At 35.5% G+C, this 17,836-nt stretch overlaps 3 protein-coding genes across 4 annotated transcripts; all 3 read right to left on the bottom strand.

The window, feature by feature from the left end:
• Nucleotides 1-141: 141 nt before the first annotated feature.
• Nucleotides 142-6,581, bottom strand: LOC145238936 (bile acid-sensitive ion channel-like). Of its 2 annotated transcripts, XM_080102225.1 has the most exons (10): nt 6,169-6,581; nt 5,919-6,086; nt 5,458-5,616; nt 4,904-5,022; nt 4,750-4,803; nt 3,946-4,145; nt 2,618-2,831; nt 1,761-1,893; nt 1,341-1,469; nt 142-755 (listed from the first exon to the last, which is right to left on the bottom strand). In XM_080102225.1, the coding sequence occupies exons 1-10, from the start codon at nt 6,336-6,338 to the stop codon at nt 644-646; spliced, it is 1,458 nt and encodes a 485-aa protein (XP_079958351.1). In that variant the 5' UTR covers nt 6,339-6,581; the 3' UTR covers nt 142-643. The 2 variants fall into 2 exon arrangements, with proteins under 2 accessions (XP_079958351.1, XP_079958352.1); XM_080102226.1 differs by lacking the exon at nt 4,750-4,803.
• A 2,097-nt stretch (nt 6,582-8,678) lies between these two features.
• Nucleotides 8,679-13,036, bottom strand: LOC145238937 (acid-sensing ion channel 1-like). The gene is made up of 9 exons (XM_080102227.1): nt 12,400-13,036; nt 12,079-12,246; nt 11,635-11,793; nt 11,381-11,502; nt 11,123-11,322; nt 10,371-10,581; nt 9,684-9,816; nt 9,281-9,409; nt 8,679-9,222 (listed from the first exon to the last, which is right to left on the bottom strand). Exons 1-9 carry the CDS (start codon nt 12,603-12,605, stop codon nt 9,105-9,107), a joined length of 1,446 nt encoding a protein of 481 aa, XP_079958353.1. The 5' UTR covers nt 12,606-13,036; the 3' UTR covers nt 8,679-9,104.
• Nucleotides 12,865-16,339, bottom strand: LOC145239043 (acid-sensing ion channel 2-like). The gene is made up of 9 exons (XM_080102332.1): nt 16,122-16,339; nt 15,634-15,801; nt 15,176-15,334; nt 14,872-14,993; nt 14,105-14,304; nt 13,569-13,779; nt 13,366-13,498; nt 13,175-13,303; nt 12,865-13,042 (listed from the first exon to the last, which is right to left on the bottom strand). Exons 1-9 carry the CDS (start codon nt 16,337-16,339, stop codon nt 12,865-12,867), a joined length of 1,518 nt encoding a protein of 505 aa, XP_079958458.1.
• Nucleotides 16,340-17,836: the final 1,497 nt, after the last annotated feature.

The raw sequence follows: 17,836 nt of genomic DNA, 5'->3' as shown, positions 1-17,836 counted from the left end.
ATTATTATACTTGGGGATCAAAACCCCATGCGAGTTAATTGCCCACTGTCTACAAACATAAACACATCACTGCTGGACTTCTAACGTCATAACATACACATTGTCTGCGTTTCGTACCTAACACAACAAGCTTGATTTTTGACATTTAATTTATTTTGCTTGCCGAATTTCCAGAATTTTAATGCACAGAAAGTTATAATCCACTAACAACAGTTGTTTCAAACGTATAAGTGTAAGAGAATACGCGTGTTACCGCAAGTACGCAGCTAAAACCACTTAAAATGGATAAGAAAGGATATAATTATGTGTCGGTACTTGGAACGTGTAAAGGCGTAAAAGTAAACTAGGAATTGTGGAAACAACTCATTCCTTTGAAAAGGAAATGTTACAAAAACAAATGTCTTTTTGAAATTCATGTTTTAATTACAACTAGTGTTGTTTAGTCCACATATACCATTTTAGGGGGTAGCTTATTTTAAATAGGTGATAAACATAAACGTGTCTAACATTAATAGTTCAAAAAAATTTGCTCAAAATACTTTACAGCGGTGAAGGCCAAAATATAGGACAAGCCATTGTAACAAAAGAGAAATACGTGATTTTTTACAGTCTTTTAATTTCAGTTACCAAAAGTGTTAAGATTTTAACTATTGACACTAATGCTATTCTTTCTTTGTCGTTGTTGCATTTTTCTGAAGAGCCAAATCCAAAATATATCAAAACTGAAATCGCAGAACTCAAATAGGGTTGCAAAGCTAAAACAAACAAAACAAAGTTGCAAAAGAATAGTTTTATATTCTTTAAAATATCAACAAAAATCAATTCAAAGTCGTTTTTGCGAAATCATTGACTTTACAATTGGTGCTCAGAAGTTGGCCATTGAATTTATAGCTAACTGCATCTAGTAGTCTTTTTGGTGTGCTGCATGGCGTAATGGTTATGGTCGTTTATAGAATATCATCTTACTTACATTATCTACACAGTTTTTTTCACCGTCATTACCAACAGTAGAGATTGGTCAATGATTATGGTTTGTAATAGAGACACTGACATACACCCCTTGTGGTAGTTTTATCGTAATCAGTTGGAAACATTCTAAAAAAGCTTTAGTATGAAACAAATTGCCAGCGAAGTGGAATAAAACTTGTTTTCGCTTGTACTTTATATTTCACTGACGATGACAAATATTTTTGTCGAAACGTCTGTTAAATAAAATGAATACGTTTTATTCCACTTCGCTGGCAATTTGTTTTATACTAAAGTTACTACTTAAGTTCGTGTCTTGTGTCCTAAATTCTAAAAAGGCTGTTTACTACTTGAGAAGTGCGACAATTTGTCACCTGCATCCGAGAAAAAGACCTCCCGCTCCTCCGATATCACACATTAATTTTTCAAAACTGTAAACTGCCTCTTCAGTGACTACAGTATATTCCAGATTTGGATAGTACAACCGAAGTGCAGTTCCTTTGCTAAAATTTATTAAAAATTCGTTTATTTATCCAGAAAGAAGAAAATTGTAAGCTGGTAAAATATGCAAAAATTAAACAATGTTATATATAGGTACGGCATACGGCTCTACTTTCTGGATAAATACGGCATACTCTAAGTTTGGACCTTTCAAAAGGTTTAAACTACTGTAAAGCTGATGTACGACATTTCAAAGCGGTTTTGGGTAAATGTTACAAAGCAATTTGAAAACATCAACATATTAATCGTTTTAAGAACAATTACGGCTGTGATATATATGGGTTGTAATGCACCTGAGATCCAAGCCACCTACGAATTTAAAACGTGAGGTATATTGAGGGCTTCTCTTCGTGTTGGTCACTGATACTTTGTACTCAATGTAAAAGCATTCTTGTGGACAATTACATTCGGAAAAACTGAATATATCTGTAACAATCAAGTGTTCGTATTTAATTGTGCTACACCTCATCGAAATGAAGTACACTAATTGAGGCGTAATTTTGTTTTCTGGATTAAAAACCCACAAAGGCAGATTTCTATGTAAGTAAATAATCGGTACAGACCAGCTGGGCCATGGAAGCATTTTGACTGGGCCACAGACCAATCAAATAGAAAGCTTTTTTTAAGAATTTTCATTTGTGTCACTACACTCAATTTTACAAGAATAATGGCTTGGGGAGGAATTGAGAAGGAATGTGAATTAATTTGAATTATTCTATTTACGGTATAAAGTTACTTTGACTTTCTGCAACGGCGTATGTTTATGATGTAATAAACTACTTTGTGATTACAATAAAGCCAGATAATAGCAGCATATCAATTGTCCAATTATTCGGTCATAACTGAAAATGCTTGAAGAAGGGAAGTGCTGTTTTATGATTTTTTGCATGAACTTATTTTGAACTATATTATCTGTTTGAAATATGGCCTGCAGTTTTTTTTGTTCTGAATCTACTTTATAGTTGTTTCTTTCTTTCATAAAAATTTACTGGGCCACAGAATTTTTGTGCAATGAAAATGGGCCACGAAAGAAAAAAGGTTGAGAACCACTGGTATAGACAGACTATGGTTCGCTGCAAGGTTATCTCGCGTCAAAGACGATCAAATTTCTTTGAAGAAATTTAAAAACAACAACATCTAATTTAAATACCTTTTGATTGGTTTTCATACAATTTCATGATTTCCTGCAAACAGACGAAGACTTGAGCATAATTGCACGTTTTCTCATTACCGGGATGATAATAATAACGGCATCCGCACTGTTTTATTGTGTAGTTCGCTTCGCATTCGTTCAAGCAACCCCTCCTCGTGTACCGATCATAATTTGCTAGTTTGACTTCTCCACATTGTCCATACGGCGGAGGCTGCTTAAAAACTCGGTTAAATAAACGCATTGCAGTGTGTTTGGTCTCTTGTATAACAATATAGACCACCAGCAGTGATATATATTTATAATTTCTAAAAGTATTGGGTCGCATGTAACCACATCTAAGGTATGTCACAAAGTTGTAGTTAACTTAACAACACAAGCGATCAACATATAGATCTATAGAGCGTGTCGTGGGTCGAATCCCGTAGAAAAGTCATGTCTAGGTTGATTGTCGAATTATCCGTGTTGTTCTATAAACGTTTGTCCTAAAAATATAACTATCGATATATCGGCATATCCAAAAAAAATTAAATACGGCAATGATGTCGATTAACAGCAAACAATGCGCTATGTCAGTGGTTCTTAACCTTTTTATAACGGCCGAACCCCTACGATATTCTTCAGCCTTTGGTCGAACCCCAAGTTACATCCTAGGTTTTTAACCCATTTTGTTTGGTGGGTCATAATTAGTTTTTGTTTCAACGTAGTGGCAACAGTTACTGTTTGTCATTTTGTTAAATTCTGACATCATAATACAAGCAACTTGTTTCAGGATTGCTTTAATTCCGGCAATTTTTAGTTTTTACCAAAATGAAGCATTGTATTTTTAGCCTCTGTACACTAACATGAAAAAGATGAAGTAATAAGTTTTTGCTGCCCACAAAATTTCGTTGTTTTTCTGCTTACGAACAACGCGAACAATGCTCTTTGTTACGTCAAAAAAAGAAAAGAAAACCTTAGTGCAGGGTTGAACAACCATTTTGCTGGGACGGCCGCGTCACAGATTCTTATTTTACCAACGGCCGCCATTTACCTGCTTATTTTTGTTTTAAAATACTTGGTTTATATCATGTATTTTTAATTTACAACACAGTTTGTTTCGACTTTCAAGCCGAAAAGCTAATTCGAACCACATCCTGTGGGTGCTACAACTGGACATAAAACGGAGAAAAACTCGGTTTACCAGCTTGACTATACCAGCTCTACGGCCAAAATCTTGTCACCAGCTGCACTGATAATACATAAAACTTTGAAACAGTGTATCTGGTCTGAAGGTAACCTATCATTGTGTTAGCATATTGCTTTACCAAGTATTACGATTCTTTTACCAGCAGTGTTGTTTCTTTTCGAGATAGAACAGCATCTGTGATGTCACCGGGCAAGAGGGAAAACCCCCTATGCCGCAACGTCGTTATGTGGCTGTCTGCTGGATCAATTGAAACTCGGAATCCACTGTAGTACATATAAGGACCGACTGTCCATTCTGATTCATTTTGCTCCAAACCTACATCCAATCCTTCACCTAAACCTTATAATACATATATGATCAGAAATGGTCAGATTTTCGGGAGGCTCCTGCTTTTTACTGTTTTGATAAAAAAAGATTAAAACGAAATTTAGAAAAGTCATGCACAGAAACACCAACATATAGAATGTGTGTTGTGCTTCAAATGTACTATTGGAGCATTCAAATAGTGTAGGGGTCACCAAACTTTTTCACAGAGGGCTTGATAATTTCAATAATCTCGCATGGCTAACAAGCCCTTACGTAGTCTTTCCCAAACTAAAACTCGAGAGGCGGTTTTGACGGGAAGGCCAAGGGCTTATGTCTTTTCACGATGCTATTTGTATTCAGATGGTGCTGCTGTTAAATTGTAAAATTAGGAAGAATGTATAAGTGTCTCATCTACAAACTGATGCTCCTTTATTCTGTCACAAATAACAAAAGAGGGAAATTGTTCGTGCACAAATATACATATTCTTTGCTATTGTGTGTGACGTAACAAACAACTTTTGGATTATACCTATGCGTTGTAATCTTGTTATATCAGATAAATTTATTACTATAATCCATTCTGGAGGTTTGCGCAATCTTTAAAGATATCACATACGTTTTGTTGAACCAAAAATACCTTTTCGAGTCGGATAAAATGACACCGAGGGCCGCATCCGCAGTTTGGTGACCCCTGACATAGTGTAAGACAGAAAACAGACTTTCAGTTATTTCTCTGCGTACTAGTTACTCAGAAGTGACTCACAAAGTACTAAATACAATGTTGTCATTACCTATTGCGGTTTGTTCTAATGTGCTTGATGCATTTGCTCCAATTCGAATGCAAATTCCCATATCCGTCACCGCAGTTCCCATTATTTCACTTCGACATTCTCGAGAATGAAACAGGCACCTGGAATTAAATAAAGCATTTGTACATCTGTAAAAAAAACTTCAAAAAATGCAAAAGAAACTGCAAATCACCCAACAGATTAACAATAAAGCAAGCGTACTGACCCAAAGTTCAAGACAGTGTTTGATTTCTTCTAAAAAAATTATCCACAAACCAAAATAAAATTATCCACAAACCAAAATATTTATTTTCTTACTGCTGCTGTGCAATTCATTTCTTTTTTTAACAAAAAAAGAACTTACAAAAATGCTTGTCTTGTGATCACTTGAGAGGTATCATTTATTTATAGAACTGTTTAGAGATCTTTCGCCAATGTTTCAAGATTTAGATAATAGATGTGATAAGTTTCAGTGTTATGTTATCAGGTAATGTCAGTAATGATGTCAAAAAGTCACGTAGTAGAGTAGCCAATTACAATGTATTCCTAATGCCTACCAATCTGGTACGGTTTTGAACGACGTCCTTTTCATAAATTCCATTCCGTCAAGGTATTCATAATCGGTAACGTTGATTTCTTTGTCAAATGTTTTTGATCCATAATTATTGAACATACTTTCTAGCAGTCGTTCTTCCTTTGGAGTCAACGAGCTTTTTCTGTTAAATCAAAGATACATAATTGATCAAAATCGCTTTTGGGAGTGATAGTGTAGGGAAATTTTTCGGTCATTGAAAGTACTTCTGCTAAAAAGGACTAAACTGGTGAAATAAACTTGGTAAATTTACTGTTTTTGGTACATTCAGTATAGTTTTTCTATAGCATGTTAAGGTCAAATCATTAATTTGCGTGAGTAAAACGATCTTTCGTAGGTTAAAAATATTTAGTTTTGGGGGCGAAGGATTAATTTTTAACATTGAAACCTATAGATGTATTTATAATTTGGCCATTTTAAACTTACTGGTAGATATTGTAAGAACAAATTATAACAGCTGGAAAAACGCTTGATGGTTCGTATTTCGTCTTGCTTCTCATTACTGTTGGATATTCGAAATAATCATTTACACTTCGACACATAATGTAAATGCAATACGACATTCCGCCCAAAATAAAGCAAAACCAAATCAATCTGTAAAGAAAGAGTCACTTTTTGTTGCACTGTGTTTTGCAATGATGTTCAACAACTATCGTACAGTTTACTTTTGATTTACCTTCTCATAATGTTCGAATCACTTCGAAATACGTATCGTAAACCATGCATTGTTGTGTTGTCTGTGAATCGTAGAGCTGCGATCCATAATGCGATAGTCTTGTTTTCTAACTTTTGTTTTTCCTTCTCACTATTGTCTAATGTTTTGTTTTGTGCTTCCGTCAGTTTCATGTTTTCTATTTTAACGGCTAATCACAACGACCTGGTGCAAACAGTAGAAACGCTGTTGATATTCTAAAGATTGCCGTTCAAATACTTAAGGGTTAAATTTTTGCCAAAAAAGAACAGCTTTAATGTTTACACCAATATACCATAACTGTATCGTCATCATATTTTGCTGCCTTGTGTGGCCTAAACCCTGCTACAATTTGCCATTTTGATCAAACACAAAATCTTTAAAACGCGGATAATAAAACTTCTCAAATTTGCTTATTGATGCTTTGAACTGACATCTTTCGCAACTAGATGTTTTCAACTCCTCTGTCTTCACATACAAACAAGCGATAAAAATTTACTGGACAGGAAACTGGCGGTCGATCAGGCTTTCTATCAATCTACCCCATCTTTGAGCCACGTTTTTCAATTGTTGTGCAAGATCTTTGTCGTGCTTGCGTGGTGATATACGACATATTCAGTTGTCGAACACAAATAATGAACAATAACCAAAATCAAACAAATCTAATCAATACTATAAGTCAATCTCACAATGTGCCTATCGTCATTAGATAATACTGTGAAATGTAAATATCCCAAAATAACTCTTTTTTTACTGGACACCATCAGTCATTACCGATCATTTTTTAGCCAAACAATTCTGTTTGTTAATGGGGGTGACATATGCATGTCCAGTGCCGGATAAAGGGTCTGCTGGCCTGTAGGCACATTTTATAGGTGGCCCGAAAATCAGTGTTGCCAACTAAAAAATTAGAATTATCAGTGTTGCCAAATCATTGTCACAAAGATCGTTGTTGCAACTATAACATAGGGTACCGTGCAAAAACTTGGTCATATGCCTAACTAAATAACAACTTTGCACGTTTTTGCGATTGAAAACGCGTTAACTATAGTGTTTGGAGGTCAATCTTACGGAGTAGATCGCTTTCAATACACAAAATAATTATTTTGAAAACATGACTAAATTTCTACTGATTTTTGACTGGCCTGTAAAACATATATTTAATGTTTTTTTCACATTTTTTTTGATATGCTTACATGATAGTGCATAAACCTTCAGCAGATCAACAACTTTATTTTTGTCGAACTGTTTCAAGCACTCAAATGTCGTCAAACTGTTGATTTGGGTCCAACATATCTTCGAAAAGTTCGTTTAGGTTTCTGAGAAAGCTAGTATCTGGAACAATTTTTTTAAACTTCAAACAATTAGGGACAATTAAGACAAGGTCCCACGAACATCTTACAGCCAATAAAAATACAACAACGCAATTGTATAATTCTTCATTTTAAACAGTTTTATAATTGAAGATCTAAAAGATGTAAACTTTTTGTGTAAAGAGTAAAGTCTGGACAAAACCAACACTCGTAATTAAATGCTTTCATTAATTCGCAACTTTCGAATCTCACCTTGTTTCCAATGTTTACCGACTTCATTACATCAACTTTACATACAGATTAATCATTCGCTGAATCGCCATACGCAGGTACACATAAGCACATCACCACGATTTATCAACGGTAACATCAAATACAAATACAACAAAAACAACAGCTAATAAAGATCAAAAATCAATGTGTTCTGAAATTTGAAAAACAACTTTAAATAATGTTGGATGTGGTTTTTATAAGCGTATATGCACTGCTTGCTTGTTCAAAAAACTTTTGAAGTTTTTCTCTTTGCAAGTTTTACTTTGCTTGTATTGACACCTAGTTGTTCGATTTTATATCTTGTTTGTTCATCGGCACATTTATTGAAGTATTCACTTTGGATTCAAGTATTCAGTGTTTGGTAATGTTTGCTATTATATATTTGCTATTATAATGCAACGTCATAACGCAACCATGGAAGGTGGAGATTGGCTACAAAGTCACGTGACGGTTTTAGACTAATAGCCTTGTTAGATAATTCCAGGAAGTTCTCGCTTAAGTCTAGCGAAAATCGTTGTGTGTTTGTGTTTGTGCTGCAGTTTTGCAGTTGCACGTTAGTACAGATGTGTCTCGAAAGAATCTCGAAGAAATCTACTAGTTTTGTATTAAAGTTCTGCTTGGTTGAAGATTTGTCGATATCAACCGCAGACAATTTTGCTGAGAAAATAAAACTTGTTGTGTTAAATTTTAACAGTAGAAAGACGTTGGCACTTAGTAGTTAACGTTACAAGTTTTTCAAAAAGACGGTTTATTAAAGTTTTTCGATTCGGGGTTACGATGTACAATATTATATTGCCAAGTCTTTTCACACTTGGAAAGATGTGCTACCCCGACAATTTTTTTCTGGTGAAAATATTTTCAGTGACAAGCAAACATTTTGCGATTATTTACCAACGCCTTTCTTGAAACCACATAAAGATTGCACTGAAAATAGACACAAATTGCGCTAAAAATAGACACATTAAAACAGTCGCAAAAAGTCAAGTTGTTTAAATGGTTTACGCTTGCAAACTCAATAGGTTTGCAAATTCGAGATATTTTTATTGTTATGTAACGAAAAACGCGTATTATGAGCAATATAAGAAAGGGCTTAAAACTATCCACCATGTCAAACATGTACTATTGTAATGTTTTGTAGAATTATTCGTCATAATTTTGGGTAAAAAATAGTTGTTTTTGCCATACTTAGAAGAAATACTTGCGTACGAATCTTAATAATCAGACTTACAACAAAGTTTCAGGACCAAACATAATTTTAACACATAATTATGTGCGCAATTCAAGAGAAAATGAAATGACGCCTTAACTAGAGCGTTCCTCAAAATTTGGCTGTTTTTATTGTATGACTTCATGAACTTGATTTTGTCGCTTTTTCCGCAAAGCATATTGCCGCAAAATCCAAACCCACATCATTTCAAAACTGAAGTCCACAAACTCGAACATGGTGGCAAAACTGTAAAAATGGAAATCATACAATCTTTTCTTTGTATATTGGATCATAAATTACGTACCTGACACCAAGGAAAAGTCCTCCAGCACCACCAACATCACACATCAGTCTTTCAAAACTGTACACAGCTGTCTCTGTCAATTCCCAATACTCCAGATCAGTGTAATACAACCGAAGTTGCATCGCACTACTGTAGAATACAAACGGAATAAAATAAGAACATGCTTTTTCGCTTGTTTTTCGAACAAACTTTCATACAGGCCAGTTTATGTGACATAACAAAACATATGTTTATCGGAGAACAGCTTTGGGTGCTGTCGTTAGAGGTAATGTAGATAAAGCTGTGTTGAATTGAGTAAAATGGTACAGTTTGAAAAGGTTTGTTGCATTATTATTAGTCGGACAATTAGAAACAAACTTTTTTTACAGTATTTACAAGTTTTTACAACAAACGTTTTTCATACTCGATATTGATGTTTATCAGTTGCAGCATAATATCCTTGTATCCCTGAGTAGGAGCTGTGTGTGTAATATGCAAGTCATACTCAATTTTGCTGCATTCTTGTGGGCAGTCACATTTCGTGTTGTCAAAAATAGCTAAAGAAAAGCAAAAACAATTTGGTTTGGTTTATTGGCTACACACCAAAGAACGTTTTGGGGGAATCTGGTCAGGCGAGTTGCAATGACGAGTGTTTCGATAGGCGTTGTGAACTGATTTCTTGCTGGTTTAGATAAACACCTCACAGTTTCTGTGCCAGAAAGAAATTGCTTTCACAACATCTCGCCTTTGATGTAAGTTACAATATTTTAAGAGGCAAATTGCATACACTTTGGTATTTTCTTGAAAGTTACAGAATTAGGAAAAATAGGCTTTTGACAAAATCTTTTTTTTTTAAACGAGTCTGAATATTAAGATACCCAGATCAATCATTTCAAATTAAAGTTGGCAAGCTTTTGTGGCAATTCGATACTTGAGTTAAATGAGCTTGTAGATCGAGATGAGATAGCACACAATAACTGGCTACACGTCTCAAAATATGTACGGAGTATTTTAATGTTACGATACGAGTATGCTGGTTTCTTTACAACTTAAACATCGAAGTCGGCCAAGCATCGAAGATTTACATAGGATAAAGGGCTTCTTCACTGACCTGTATCGTTCGCAAATGAACTAAAAAATGCGTAGCTGCACCACTCGAGCTCCGACAACGAACAGTATTTGGCGTCACCAGGCATATAGATATACCTGCAGCCACATGACTCCACAGTAAAACGAGTTTCACATTCTACGATACAATTTTCCTGTGAATATTCGTCAAAGAATTCCAACTTTGATGTTCCACATTGCCCATGCGGCTTGGGCTGTAAATCGAAATACTTTGAGTAAAAAAAAAACCTGTTTATTTGGCCAAACGCAGCATATTTAATCTTCTTTAGGTATTTGCAAGTGACCAACCCACATGAAATAGACAGACACAATATGGCAGTCATAGGTCTCATTTCCACTGTTAATTACTACTCGTTGTTTAATATCTCCTAACAGTGAACCATACCAGTAAACCTAGGTAAATCCGGATCTTCGCTTAATCCGGACAATATTTTGGTCCAATCGGGTCTAGATGAATCGAAGTTTACTATATTTGTATGTAAGTTGTCACAACTGGAAACTCAATTCTGGCCCATACTAATTCATAAGTGAACAAAAAAATCTAAAATTACTTGTGGTAACAATGTGTTTGTCTGGGACTGTCTATTACACCACGTTTTTTGTCAAGTGATTATTTTATCAATACAGTTCTACTTGAAAGGTGTGCTTTTGCTATCTCTGAACGCACGTCGCACTTATTTGACCTTAAATGAAATCTAGTATGCGATATATGTTTAAATTGTTAATGCCACTCACTAAAAATCCGTATTTCTTTTTGTGAATAGCCACATCTGTTGCGTATCCAGGTAACAGTGAGAACCCTTTGTCACGAAGAAAAAATACGGTCGTTCCAGGTGAGTGAACAGCTATTCGATAACCGTCGTACGCCATATGAGGCCCATATGTCCAGTCATCAACATAAACTGCCTCAGAAAACTCGAAACCACCCGGTTGTCCTAAAATTGTAAACAAATCAGGGTTTGCAATGCTGGTGCAAGTAAATTGATTACTTGCCTGCTGTATTTTGGTACTTGTATTCGGGGCTATCAGATGGATCAAATACATGACACACACCGTAGTCGGTTATGGTTGTTCTGAAAAGATTGTCTTTGCATTGCCTTCCTTTATACACACAACTGCAAATGTTAAAAAATGTCAAGATAAGTAATATCTTTATACTGACACAAGAAAAATTGATGCTGTTAAAAACAACTATAAGCTACGTTGAAATATTACACAAAAATCAAATATTAAAACAAATAAAATACTAATCAGTGTGAATGTCGTGACTCGCGTTTCGGTAAAATTCCAGCATGTCCATGTCATCAAATTCACTCAGATCAACCGGATTATCATCGAGAGGAACAAAGTACGAAGCATAAAGGCGTCCCAACGCCTTTTCTTGTCGTTCAGTAATTCTACTTTTTCTAGGGAGCGAAACAATTTGCAAAACATGTAAATTTGCCATGATAAGTATTGGGGATTTTTTTGTTAAAAAAAGCAGAATGCGTGGTCGATGTAAAGCACTTTATATACATCCTCAGATTTAGAAAAAATGATCATAATCGCAACAGTACGTATTTAACGTTTGATACCGTACAACGATTTTGGTAATGATTGATTATAGCCATGCTGCACAAAAAAAACTTTGAAATAGTCAAACAGTCTAACCTATATCACCACATAGTTTAATAAACACTTTCAAGACTAACCTGAATACGTTGTAGGGGCATATGGTCACAGCAGGAAACTCACTTTTTGATTCAAATTTTCTACTCACGCTCAATATGGTCGGATAGGAGAGAAAGGCGATCCAGCTTTGATAAATAATGAACAAGCAATAACTCATTCCCAGAAAAACCACACACGTCCAAATGAACCTAAAAGTGTGGTTGCGTAAAAGTATGAAATCTGATTATACGATTTATTTTAGTTACATGATTTTGTTTTGCAGCCTTTAAATCTACATGCACAGATTAAAACCTAAAATCTCTCTTAAAATTGCATGGAGATGTAAAGAAAATCAGTATAACCTTCTCAGGTAATGAGCGTCCCTCATAAACACGTATTTCAGTCCGTGCATTGTAACGCTATCAGTGAATCGATGAGCCATGAGCGAAATCGCCAGATCAGTTGCATCTTTTGCATCACCGAACTTTGCGTCGTTTACCCATTCTTCATTTTCGGACTGGTTTTCTTCCTTTTTTTCATCTTCCGTTTCCAAGTCCAATATTTTCATTTTCAGGTAATTAGTTTTAAATTGTAATAGAGCTCTTATTTGAAAACCTATATGTACAGCAAGTGTGAAAATGGAAAACAATATTTTTTTTGCATTAAACTGTGAGGTAATTGAAACGAATAGTTTGCACTTGAAACACCTCAAATTCAAAACAGATTATTCTCGATTCATCATGAAAACTATTACATAAATGTCAATTACAAGCAGTCTCTTCCTACAAACTCTTAGCCCTGAAATACTCCAGGACAGGTAATGTTGATTATTTTGAGTTTGTTTGCAGTGTCTGGTTAAATATGGTTTTAATCCGTTCTTTCCATGTTAGTTGCACTGTTTGTGGCTGTGTCTTCTTTTCCTTTTTCGTTTTGCGTTGACGTCGAAATCCCGAAAGCCATAACAACTCTCCCACGAAATCAACGAATTCGAAACATGTAACAAAGCTGCATGACAAACAATTTTAAACAATATTCACAAACAAAGTATTTTATCATTTTCTTTATCATTTTTTTTTCATAACATTTGTTACAATATTAAATTATCGCTTTTCGGTGACAAGTATGAAACTACTGTACCTGCATCCTAAGAATAAACCAGCTGCTCCTCCAATATCACATATTAGTTTTTCAACAGAATAAATAGCAACCTGTTCAATTTTGGTATATTCGAAATCCTGATAGTACACGCGCATTTGCAATCCTTGGCTGGGTTTAAAATAGTACAATTAACATCCAAGCATATGAATAGATTCAAAATACTATTAAACCTTAGATCCACGTTGAGATACTTCTTTAGAATTTCTGTCCAACCCTTGGTCGGAGCGGTGTGTATGACTTCCAGCTCGAAATCAGTATAATTGCACTGTTGTGGACATTGGCATTTCGTCTGGTCAAATATTTCTGTTAATGAAATACATATTATATGTACGTGAAATCTGCTCGACGAATCAATTTGGCATCAATAACTTGCTTGATTCATTTCCAAACGCGTCTTTCAGCACATGTAAGCATTCAGGCATTTGCGAAAGTCGGCATATTTGGGCATCACCGGGCATATAAAAAAACTTGCAGCCACACACTTCTACGGTGTGGTTGGTTTCACATTCAAGCAAACAGTCTTCTCTTGAGTACGAATCATAAAAGGAAAGATTGGTCTGTCCACATTGTCCGTGCGGTGGAGGCTATAAGACAACAAAACCTTTAAAACCGTCAAAGAGGAGCTGACATACAGAATGGCTGAGCGAAAGTGAAGAAGAGTCTTAGCGAGATTAAAACATGCCTTAGTCATTCTAACAAACAAATATTCTTTAGACCAGCAGTGCACAGCAACCAACGGCCGCGGATGCATATTTTTGCGGCCGTGCACATGTATTTTTAGATCAGGGAGTCGAGCGCTTGTCATACGTGTTCGGGTTTGGTTAAGGTTCATTATGTTTTGTTTCTAGGGGTTTGAGTTAATATTAATTGTTTTAGCAAAAACGTAGTGCACCCCTGGTTTACACTAACCAGGATAGTAATTTTTTGTCGCTTTAAAACAACTTCTGTAGTAAAGCCAGGTAAAAGTGAAAACCCTTTATCCCGAAGATAATGCACTCTTGTTCCTGGGGCATGCACAGTAACACGAAATCCATCGTAAATCAAGAAAGGTCCAAATGTCCATTCTGATTCGTTTACCACTTCGCCGAAATCCATACCTCCTGTTTGACCTTGAAAATAAAATTAATTGCCAACCAACAGATTTTGTTTTTATTACTTAATATTGATCACCGGTCAATATTCCCAGAAACTTCAAGGAAGAATTACACATCTTTAATTATTATGTTTGTGTTAGTGATGCTGTTCAATAAACTTTACAGATGCTACACTGTGCCAATTCTATTCGACAAGTGTAAGTACAAATTGCTCAATGTGGTGCAATAACTATCTCCAAAAACTTTCTTTTTAGCTTAACCGGCATATGGTATACATATTATCCTCTTTGAAGACACGCCGATTCAGACGTCGAAACGTCAAATGAGTTATATACAAAATAGCAAAAAATTTTTATGAAATATGCCTGGCAACAACACTATACACTATACTTATTTGGCTTTCACTAGGTTTAACTTTTGCAAACGAAGATCTTTGATTATAAAAGGTTGTCCGGTGTATTTCGGTTAAAACATCCAGCCGAAGTAAACTTACACAAAACGGCTCATGCAGTCTGCACGATCTATGATGCTCTATTTTGCAATATGTAACAATTTATATTCTCAGAGTACTTCAGTTTTTACCTATTGAGGTTTGTGCTTTCAAATCTGGATCCGCGCTTGGGTCAAAAACTCTACAGAATCCATAATCAGTTAAATATGTGTGAAGCAGCTCCTTTCCACACAGCTTTCCCTCGTACGTGCAACTAAAAAAATTACTAAGTAGTGTCGATTACTGATGCAACCACAAACAAAAAAAGAATATCGCAAAAATCGTATAAATTTAAACAAAACATAACAAACGAACGAACCTGTACTTTGTATATTAATTTATAATTATTGCAAGCTTTGTGGATTTTTGATTACACATAATGCGACACATACTCACTAGTTGGTGGGATATTGAAAGCTGGTATTGCGAAGAAATTCCAAAAAGTTTAAGTCATCGAAATCACTAAGATTAACTCGTTCTCCGTCCAATGGAAAATAAAATTCACCGAAAACTTGTTTAACTGCTTGGATTTGTCGTGGTGTCATGGCACTACGTCTAAAATATAAAAACACAATTTAGGTTTAGATGAAACGTTTGCATAGTTGCATTTAGGGTGATACTAAAACTATAAAAAACAATCCCCAAATTTTAAAGATGAGCAACAGTATGAAAGTTGCCAAAGGTATACTCGCAAAGCAATTACGAAATCATGTACTGCAGTATGGTGGTTCTTAAAGATATTAGAAAAACCGCGAGGAGTTTGAAAGTTTTAAACTATCTTATGTGGTGTCAGATCTTGCGTTTGTAAACCAATCAACTGCTTAAGATACATCGAACCTGGCATACACACTTACTGAAAAGTGTTGTACGGGCAAATGGTAACAGCCGGAAATTCGCCTTTCGCTTCAAACACCGTGTTGATTCTAAGTGTTGTTGGATAAGTGTAGTAGGATTTGAAACTTTGAAAAATTATGTAACTGCAGTATCCAAGACCACCCAACACGACACAAGTCCATATAAGTCTACAAAAGAAGCAGAAGATTCAACAAACCTAAAACGCGAGGTTACTGCAATATTTCACGAATTCACCGTAACCGTGGGAAGAAACAAACAACATACAATTCGTTTAAATTATTGGATGTTTTTCATGGAATTGATGACCGGGTGACCAAAAAGTCACATAAAATTGCAATTAAAGTCCCGGGCACATTATGTGGTCATAGTAGGCTGCATTTATGTGCTGAACGACTCGGAAATTTGAAAATTTAGACTTTGCTAAGTTGCCAAGGTAATTTTAAATTTGTATTTAATTGATCACAAAACATTGATTTTCCCGACTTACCTGCGCAAAAAGTGTGTATCTCTTAGAAACATGTATCTTACACCATGCATTGTAACGCTTTCTGTAAAGCGATGTGCTTTTAAAGAGAAGGCCAAATCCACTGCATTTTGGGCATCGTCCACAAAATTTTCTTTTTTAACCCATGCCTCTCCAAACAACTTATTTTTATTGTTGTCTCTAATTTTACTTTTAGCAACTGTTTTTTCTGGTACATCCATGGCAATTACTCCTGATATTATTTGCAAAATAAGAAAAAAAGCAGTTTAACAACTTTTGTAAATCTGGTTCTAAACTTTTGACATTATTCGCAAATTAAAAATCGTCAAAAAACTCGCTTCAAACAAGTCAAGCTCCATTTGTAGAATACATCAATATTTTCTAAAGAAACCATATTAAAGCGTATTTGCGGCGTTTTCTTCACTGTTGCATCACAATCACCTGGTTTGTCACATGTTTTACCTAGTTTGTGTCACCAGATAAATTACCATCTACTGATATGGCTTGTATTTCGACATTTCAAAAGACATTTTGTTGGAGAAAACGGATATTATCATGAAAAATTAATGTCATCGCGCCCCCTGCAGAGACCCCAAAACGTGATATTGTTTCTTTTGTTACTTCATAATCTATTTCAAGTGCTAAAAGGTCTGTTTGATAACAGCAGGTGTGGACACAAATTGCCAAACCTAATAATGATCGTTTTATCTGGTATTTGCTTTCGCATTATCAATGGAATCAAAGAAAATGACAAGTTTTTGCCCTTTTTTATACGACATGGCGGTCAAACTTGAATGGTCATCTTTTATAATTGTTAACTTTGCCACTACAGAATAATATTTTCATCTCCCAGGCTTTTCTTTGCTTTCACTCTTCTATGGGGCACCAAAGTCATAAGTCAATGTTCTTAATCGGTCTGTGCGTTAAATTGAAGTTCAAAATGCAACACCAGGAAGTCGAACCGGAACTGAACCCGAACCCGCGAACCGGTTTGAGCGGTTTATTTCATTAAACCCGAACCGAACCCGAACCGCTAATTACGATTTTCTAAAAACCCGAACCGGAGTTGAACCCCATATTTTGTTTGGCGTTGGACCCGAACCGGAACCGAACCAGTAAAATATGCAGTCTGTTTTATATGTTGTGATTTTATTCAAAACTAATACGCGAGATAACACTTATAGGGCGTGTCAAAAATTACGGTGCACGGGCAAAATTCTTTTGGAGTTTGATAAGGCCAGGTAGATGATGGTTAGAGTTAAATTGACATGAATAAAAATTTGAACCGGTTTAAAAACCGCAAACCGGTTCGGACCGGATAATTTGCCCGAACCGGAACAAAACCCGAACCCGAAAATATACATTTTTTAAAAACCTGAACCGAACCCGAACCCTTAAAAACAAAACCAAGTGAACCCGAACCGAACCTGAACCCATATGACAAGCGGTTCGACTCCCTGTGCAACACCAAGTGAGTCAGCATGACATATAAAATTAAAAATACTGATATATATATTTAAATTTACGACTTTTAGCATGATTCTAGGGTGGGTTTCAATTATCTTATCTGGTAAAAAATAGCCGTTGTAAATATTGTGTCACATTTTTTCCATAGGTATTGTGTCACATTTTTGTTCCATTACTCATATTCATCAGTATGTCCCTATAAACAACACAAAAACGTTTAAAGCCAGGAGTGCACAACACAGGGTCTGTGG

The sequence above is a fragment of the Phallusia mammillata genome, chromosome 7, assembly GCF_965637545.1.
Source record: "Phallusia mammillata chromosome 7, kaPhaMamm4.hap1.1, whole genome shotgun sequence".
Classification (NCBI taxonomy): Eukaryota; Metazoa; Chordata; class Ascidiacea; order Phlebobranchia; family Ascidiidae; genus Phallusia; species Phallusia mammillata.
This window is presented reverse-complemented; position numbering and strand designations above follow the sequence as displayed.

What these genes read in the sequence shown, in the direction of transcription:
- LOC145238936 (XM_080102225.1), bottom strand. Translation starts at nt 6,338, where the DNA reads ATGAAACTGACGGAAGCACAAAACAAAACATTAGACAATAGTGAGAAG. An exon ending in TGTTCTTACAATATCTACCA is followed by an intron (nt 5,617 to 5,918) that starts GTAAGTTTAAAA and finishes TTGATTTAACAG; the next exon opens with AAAAAGCTCGTTGACTCCAA. An exon ending in GGTCTTTTTCTCGGATGCAG is followed by an intron (nt 756 to 1,340) that starts GTGACAAATTGT and finishes TGTTTGTTTTAG; the next exon opens with CTTTGCAACCCTATTTGAGT.
- LOC145238937 (XM_080102227.1), bottom strand. Translation starts at nt 12,605, where the DNA reads ATGAAAATATTGGACTTGGAAACGGAAGATGAAAAAAAGGAAGAAAAC. An exon ending in TGCCCCTACAACGTATTCAG is followed by an intron (nt 11,794 to 12,078) that starts GTTAGTCTTGAA and finishes TTCGCTCCCTAG; the next exon opens with AAAAAGTAGAATTACTGAAC. An exon ending in CAAGTACCAAAATACAGCAG is followed by an intron (nt 11,323 to 11,380) that starts GCAAGTAATCAA and finishes TTACAATTTTAG; the next exon opens with GACAACCGGGTGGTTTCGAG.
- LOC145239043 (XM_080102332.1), bottom strand. Translation starts at nt 16,339, where the DNA reads ATGGATGTACCAGAAAAAACAGTTGCTAAAAGTAAAATTAGAGACAAC. An exon ending in TGCCCGTACAACACTTTTCA is followed by an intron (nt 15,335 to 15,633) that starts GTAAGTGTGTAT and finishes TTTATATTTTAG; the next exon opens with ACGTAGTGCCATGACACCAC. An exon ending in TATCTCAACGTGGATCTAAG is followed by an intron (nt 13,304 to 13,365) that starts GTTTAATAGTAT and finishes TTTTAAACCCAG; the next exon opens with CCAAGGATTGCAAATGCGCG.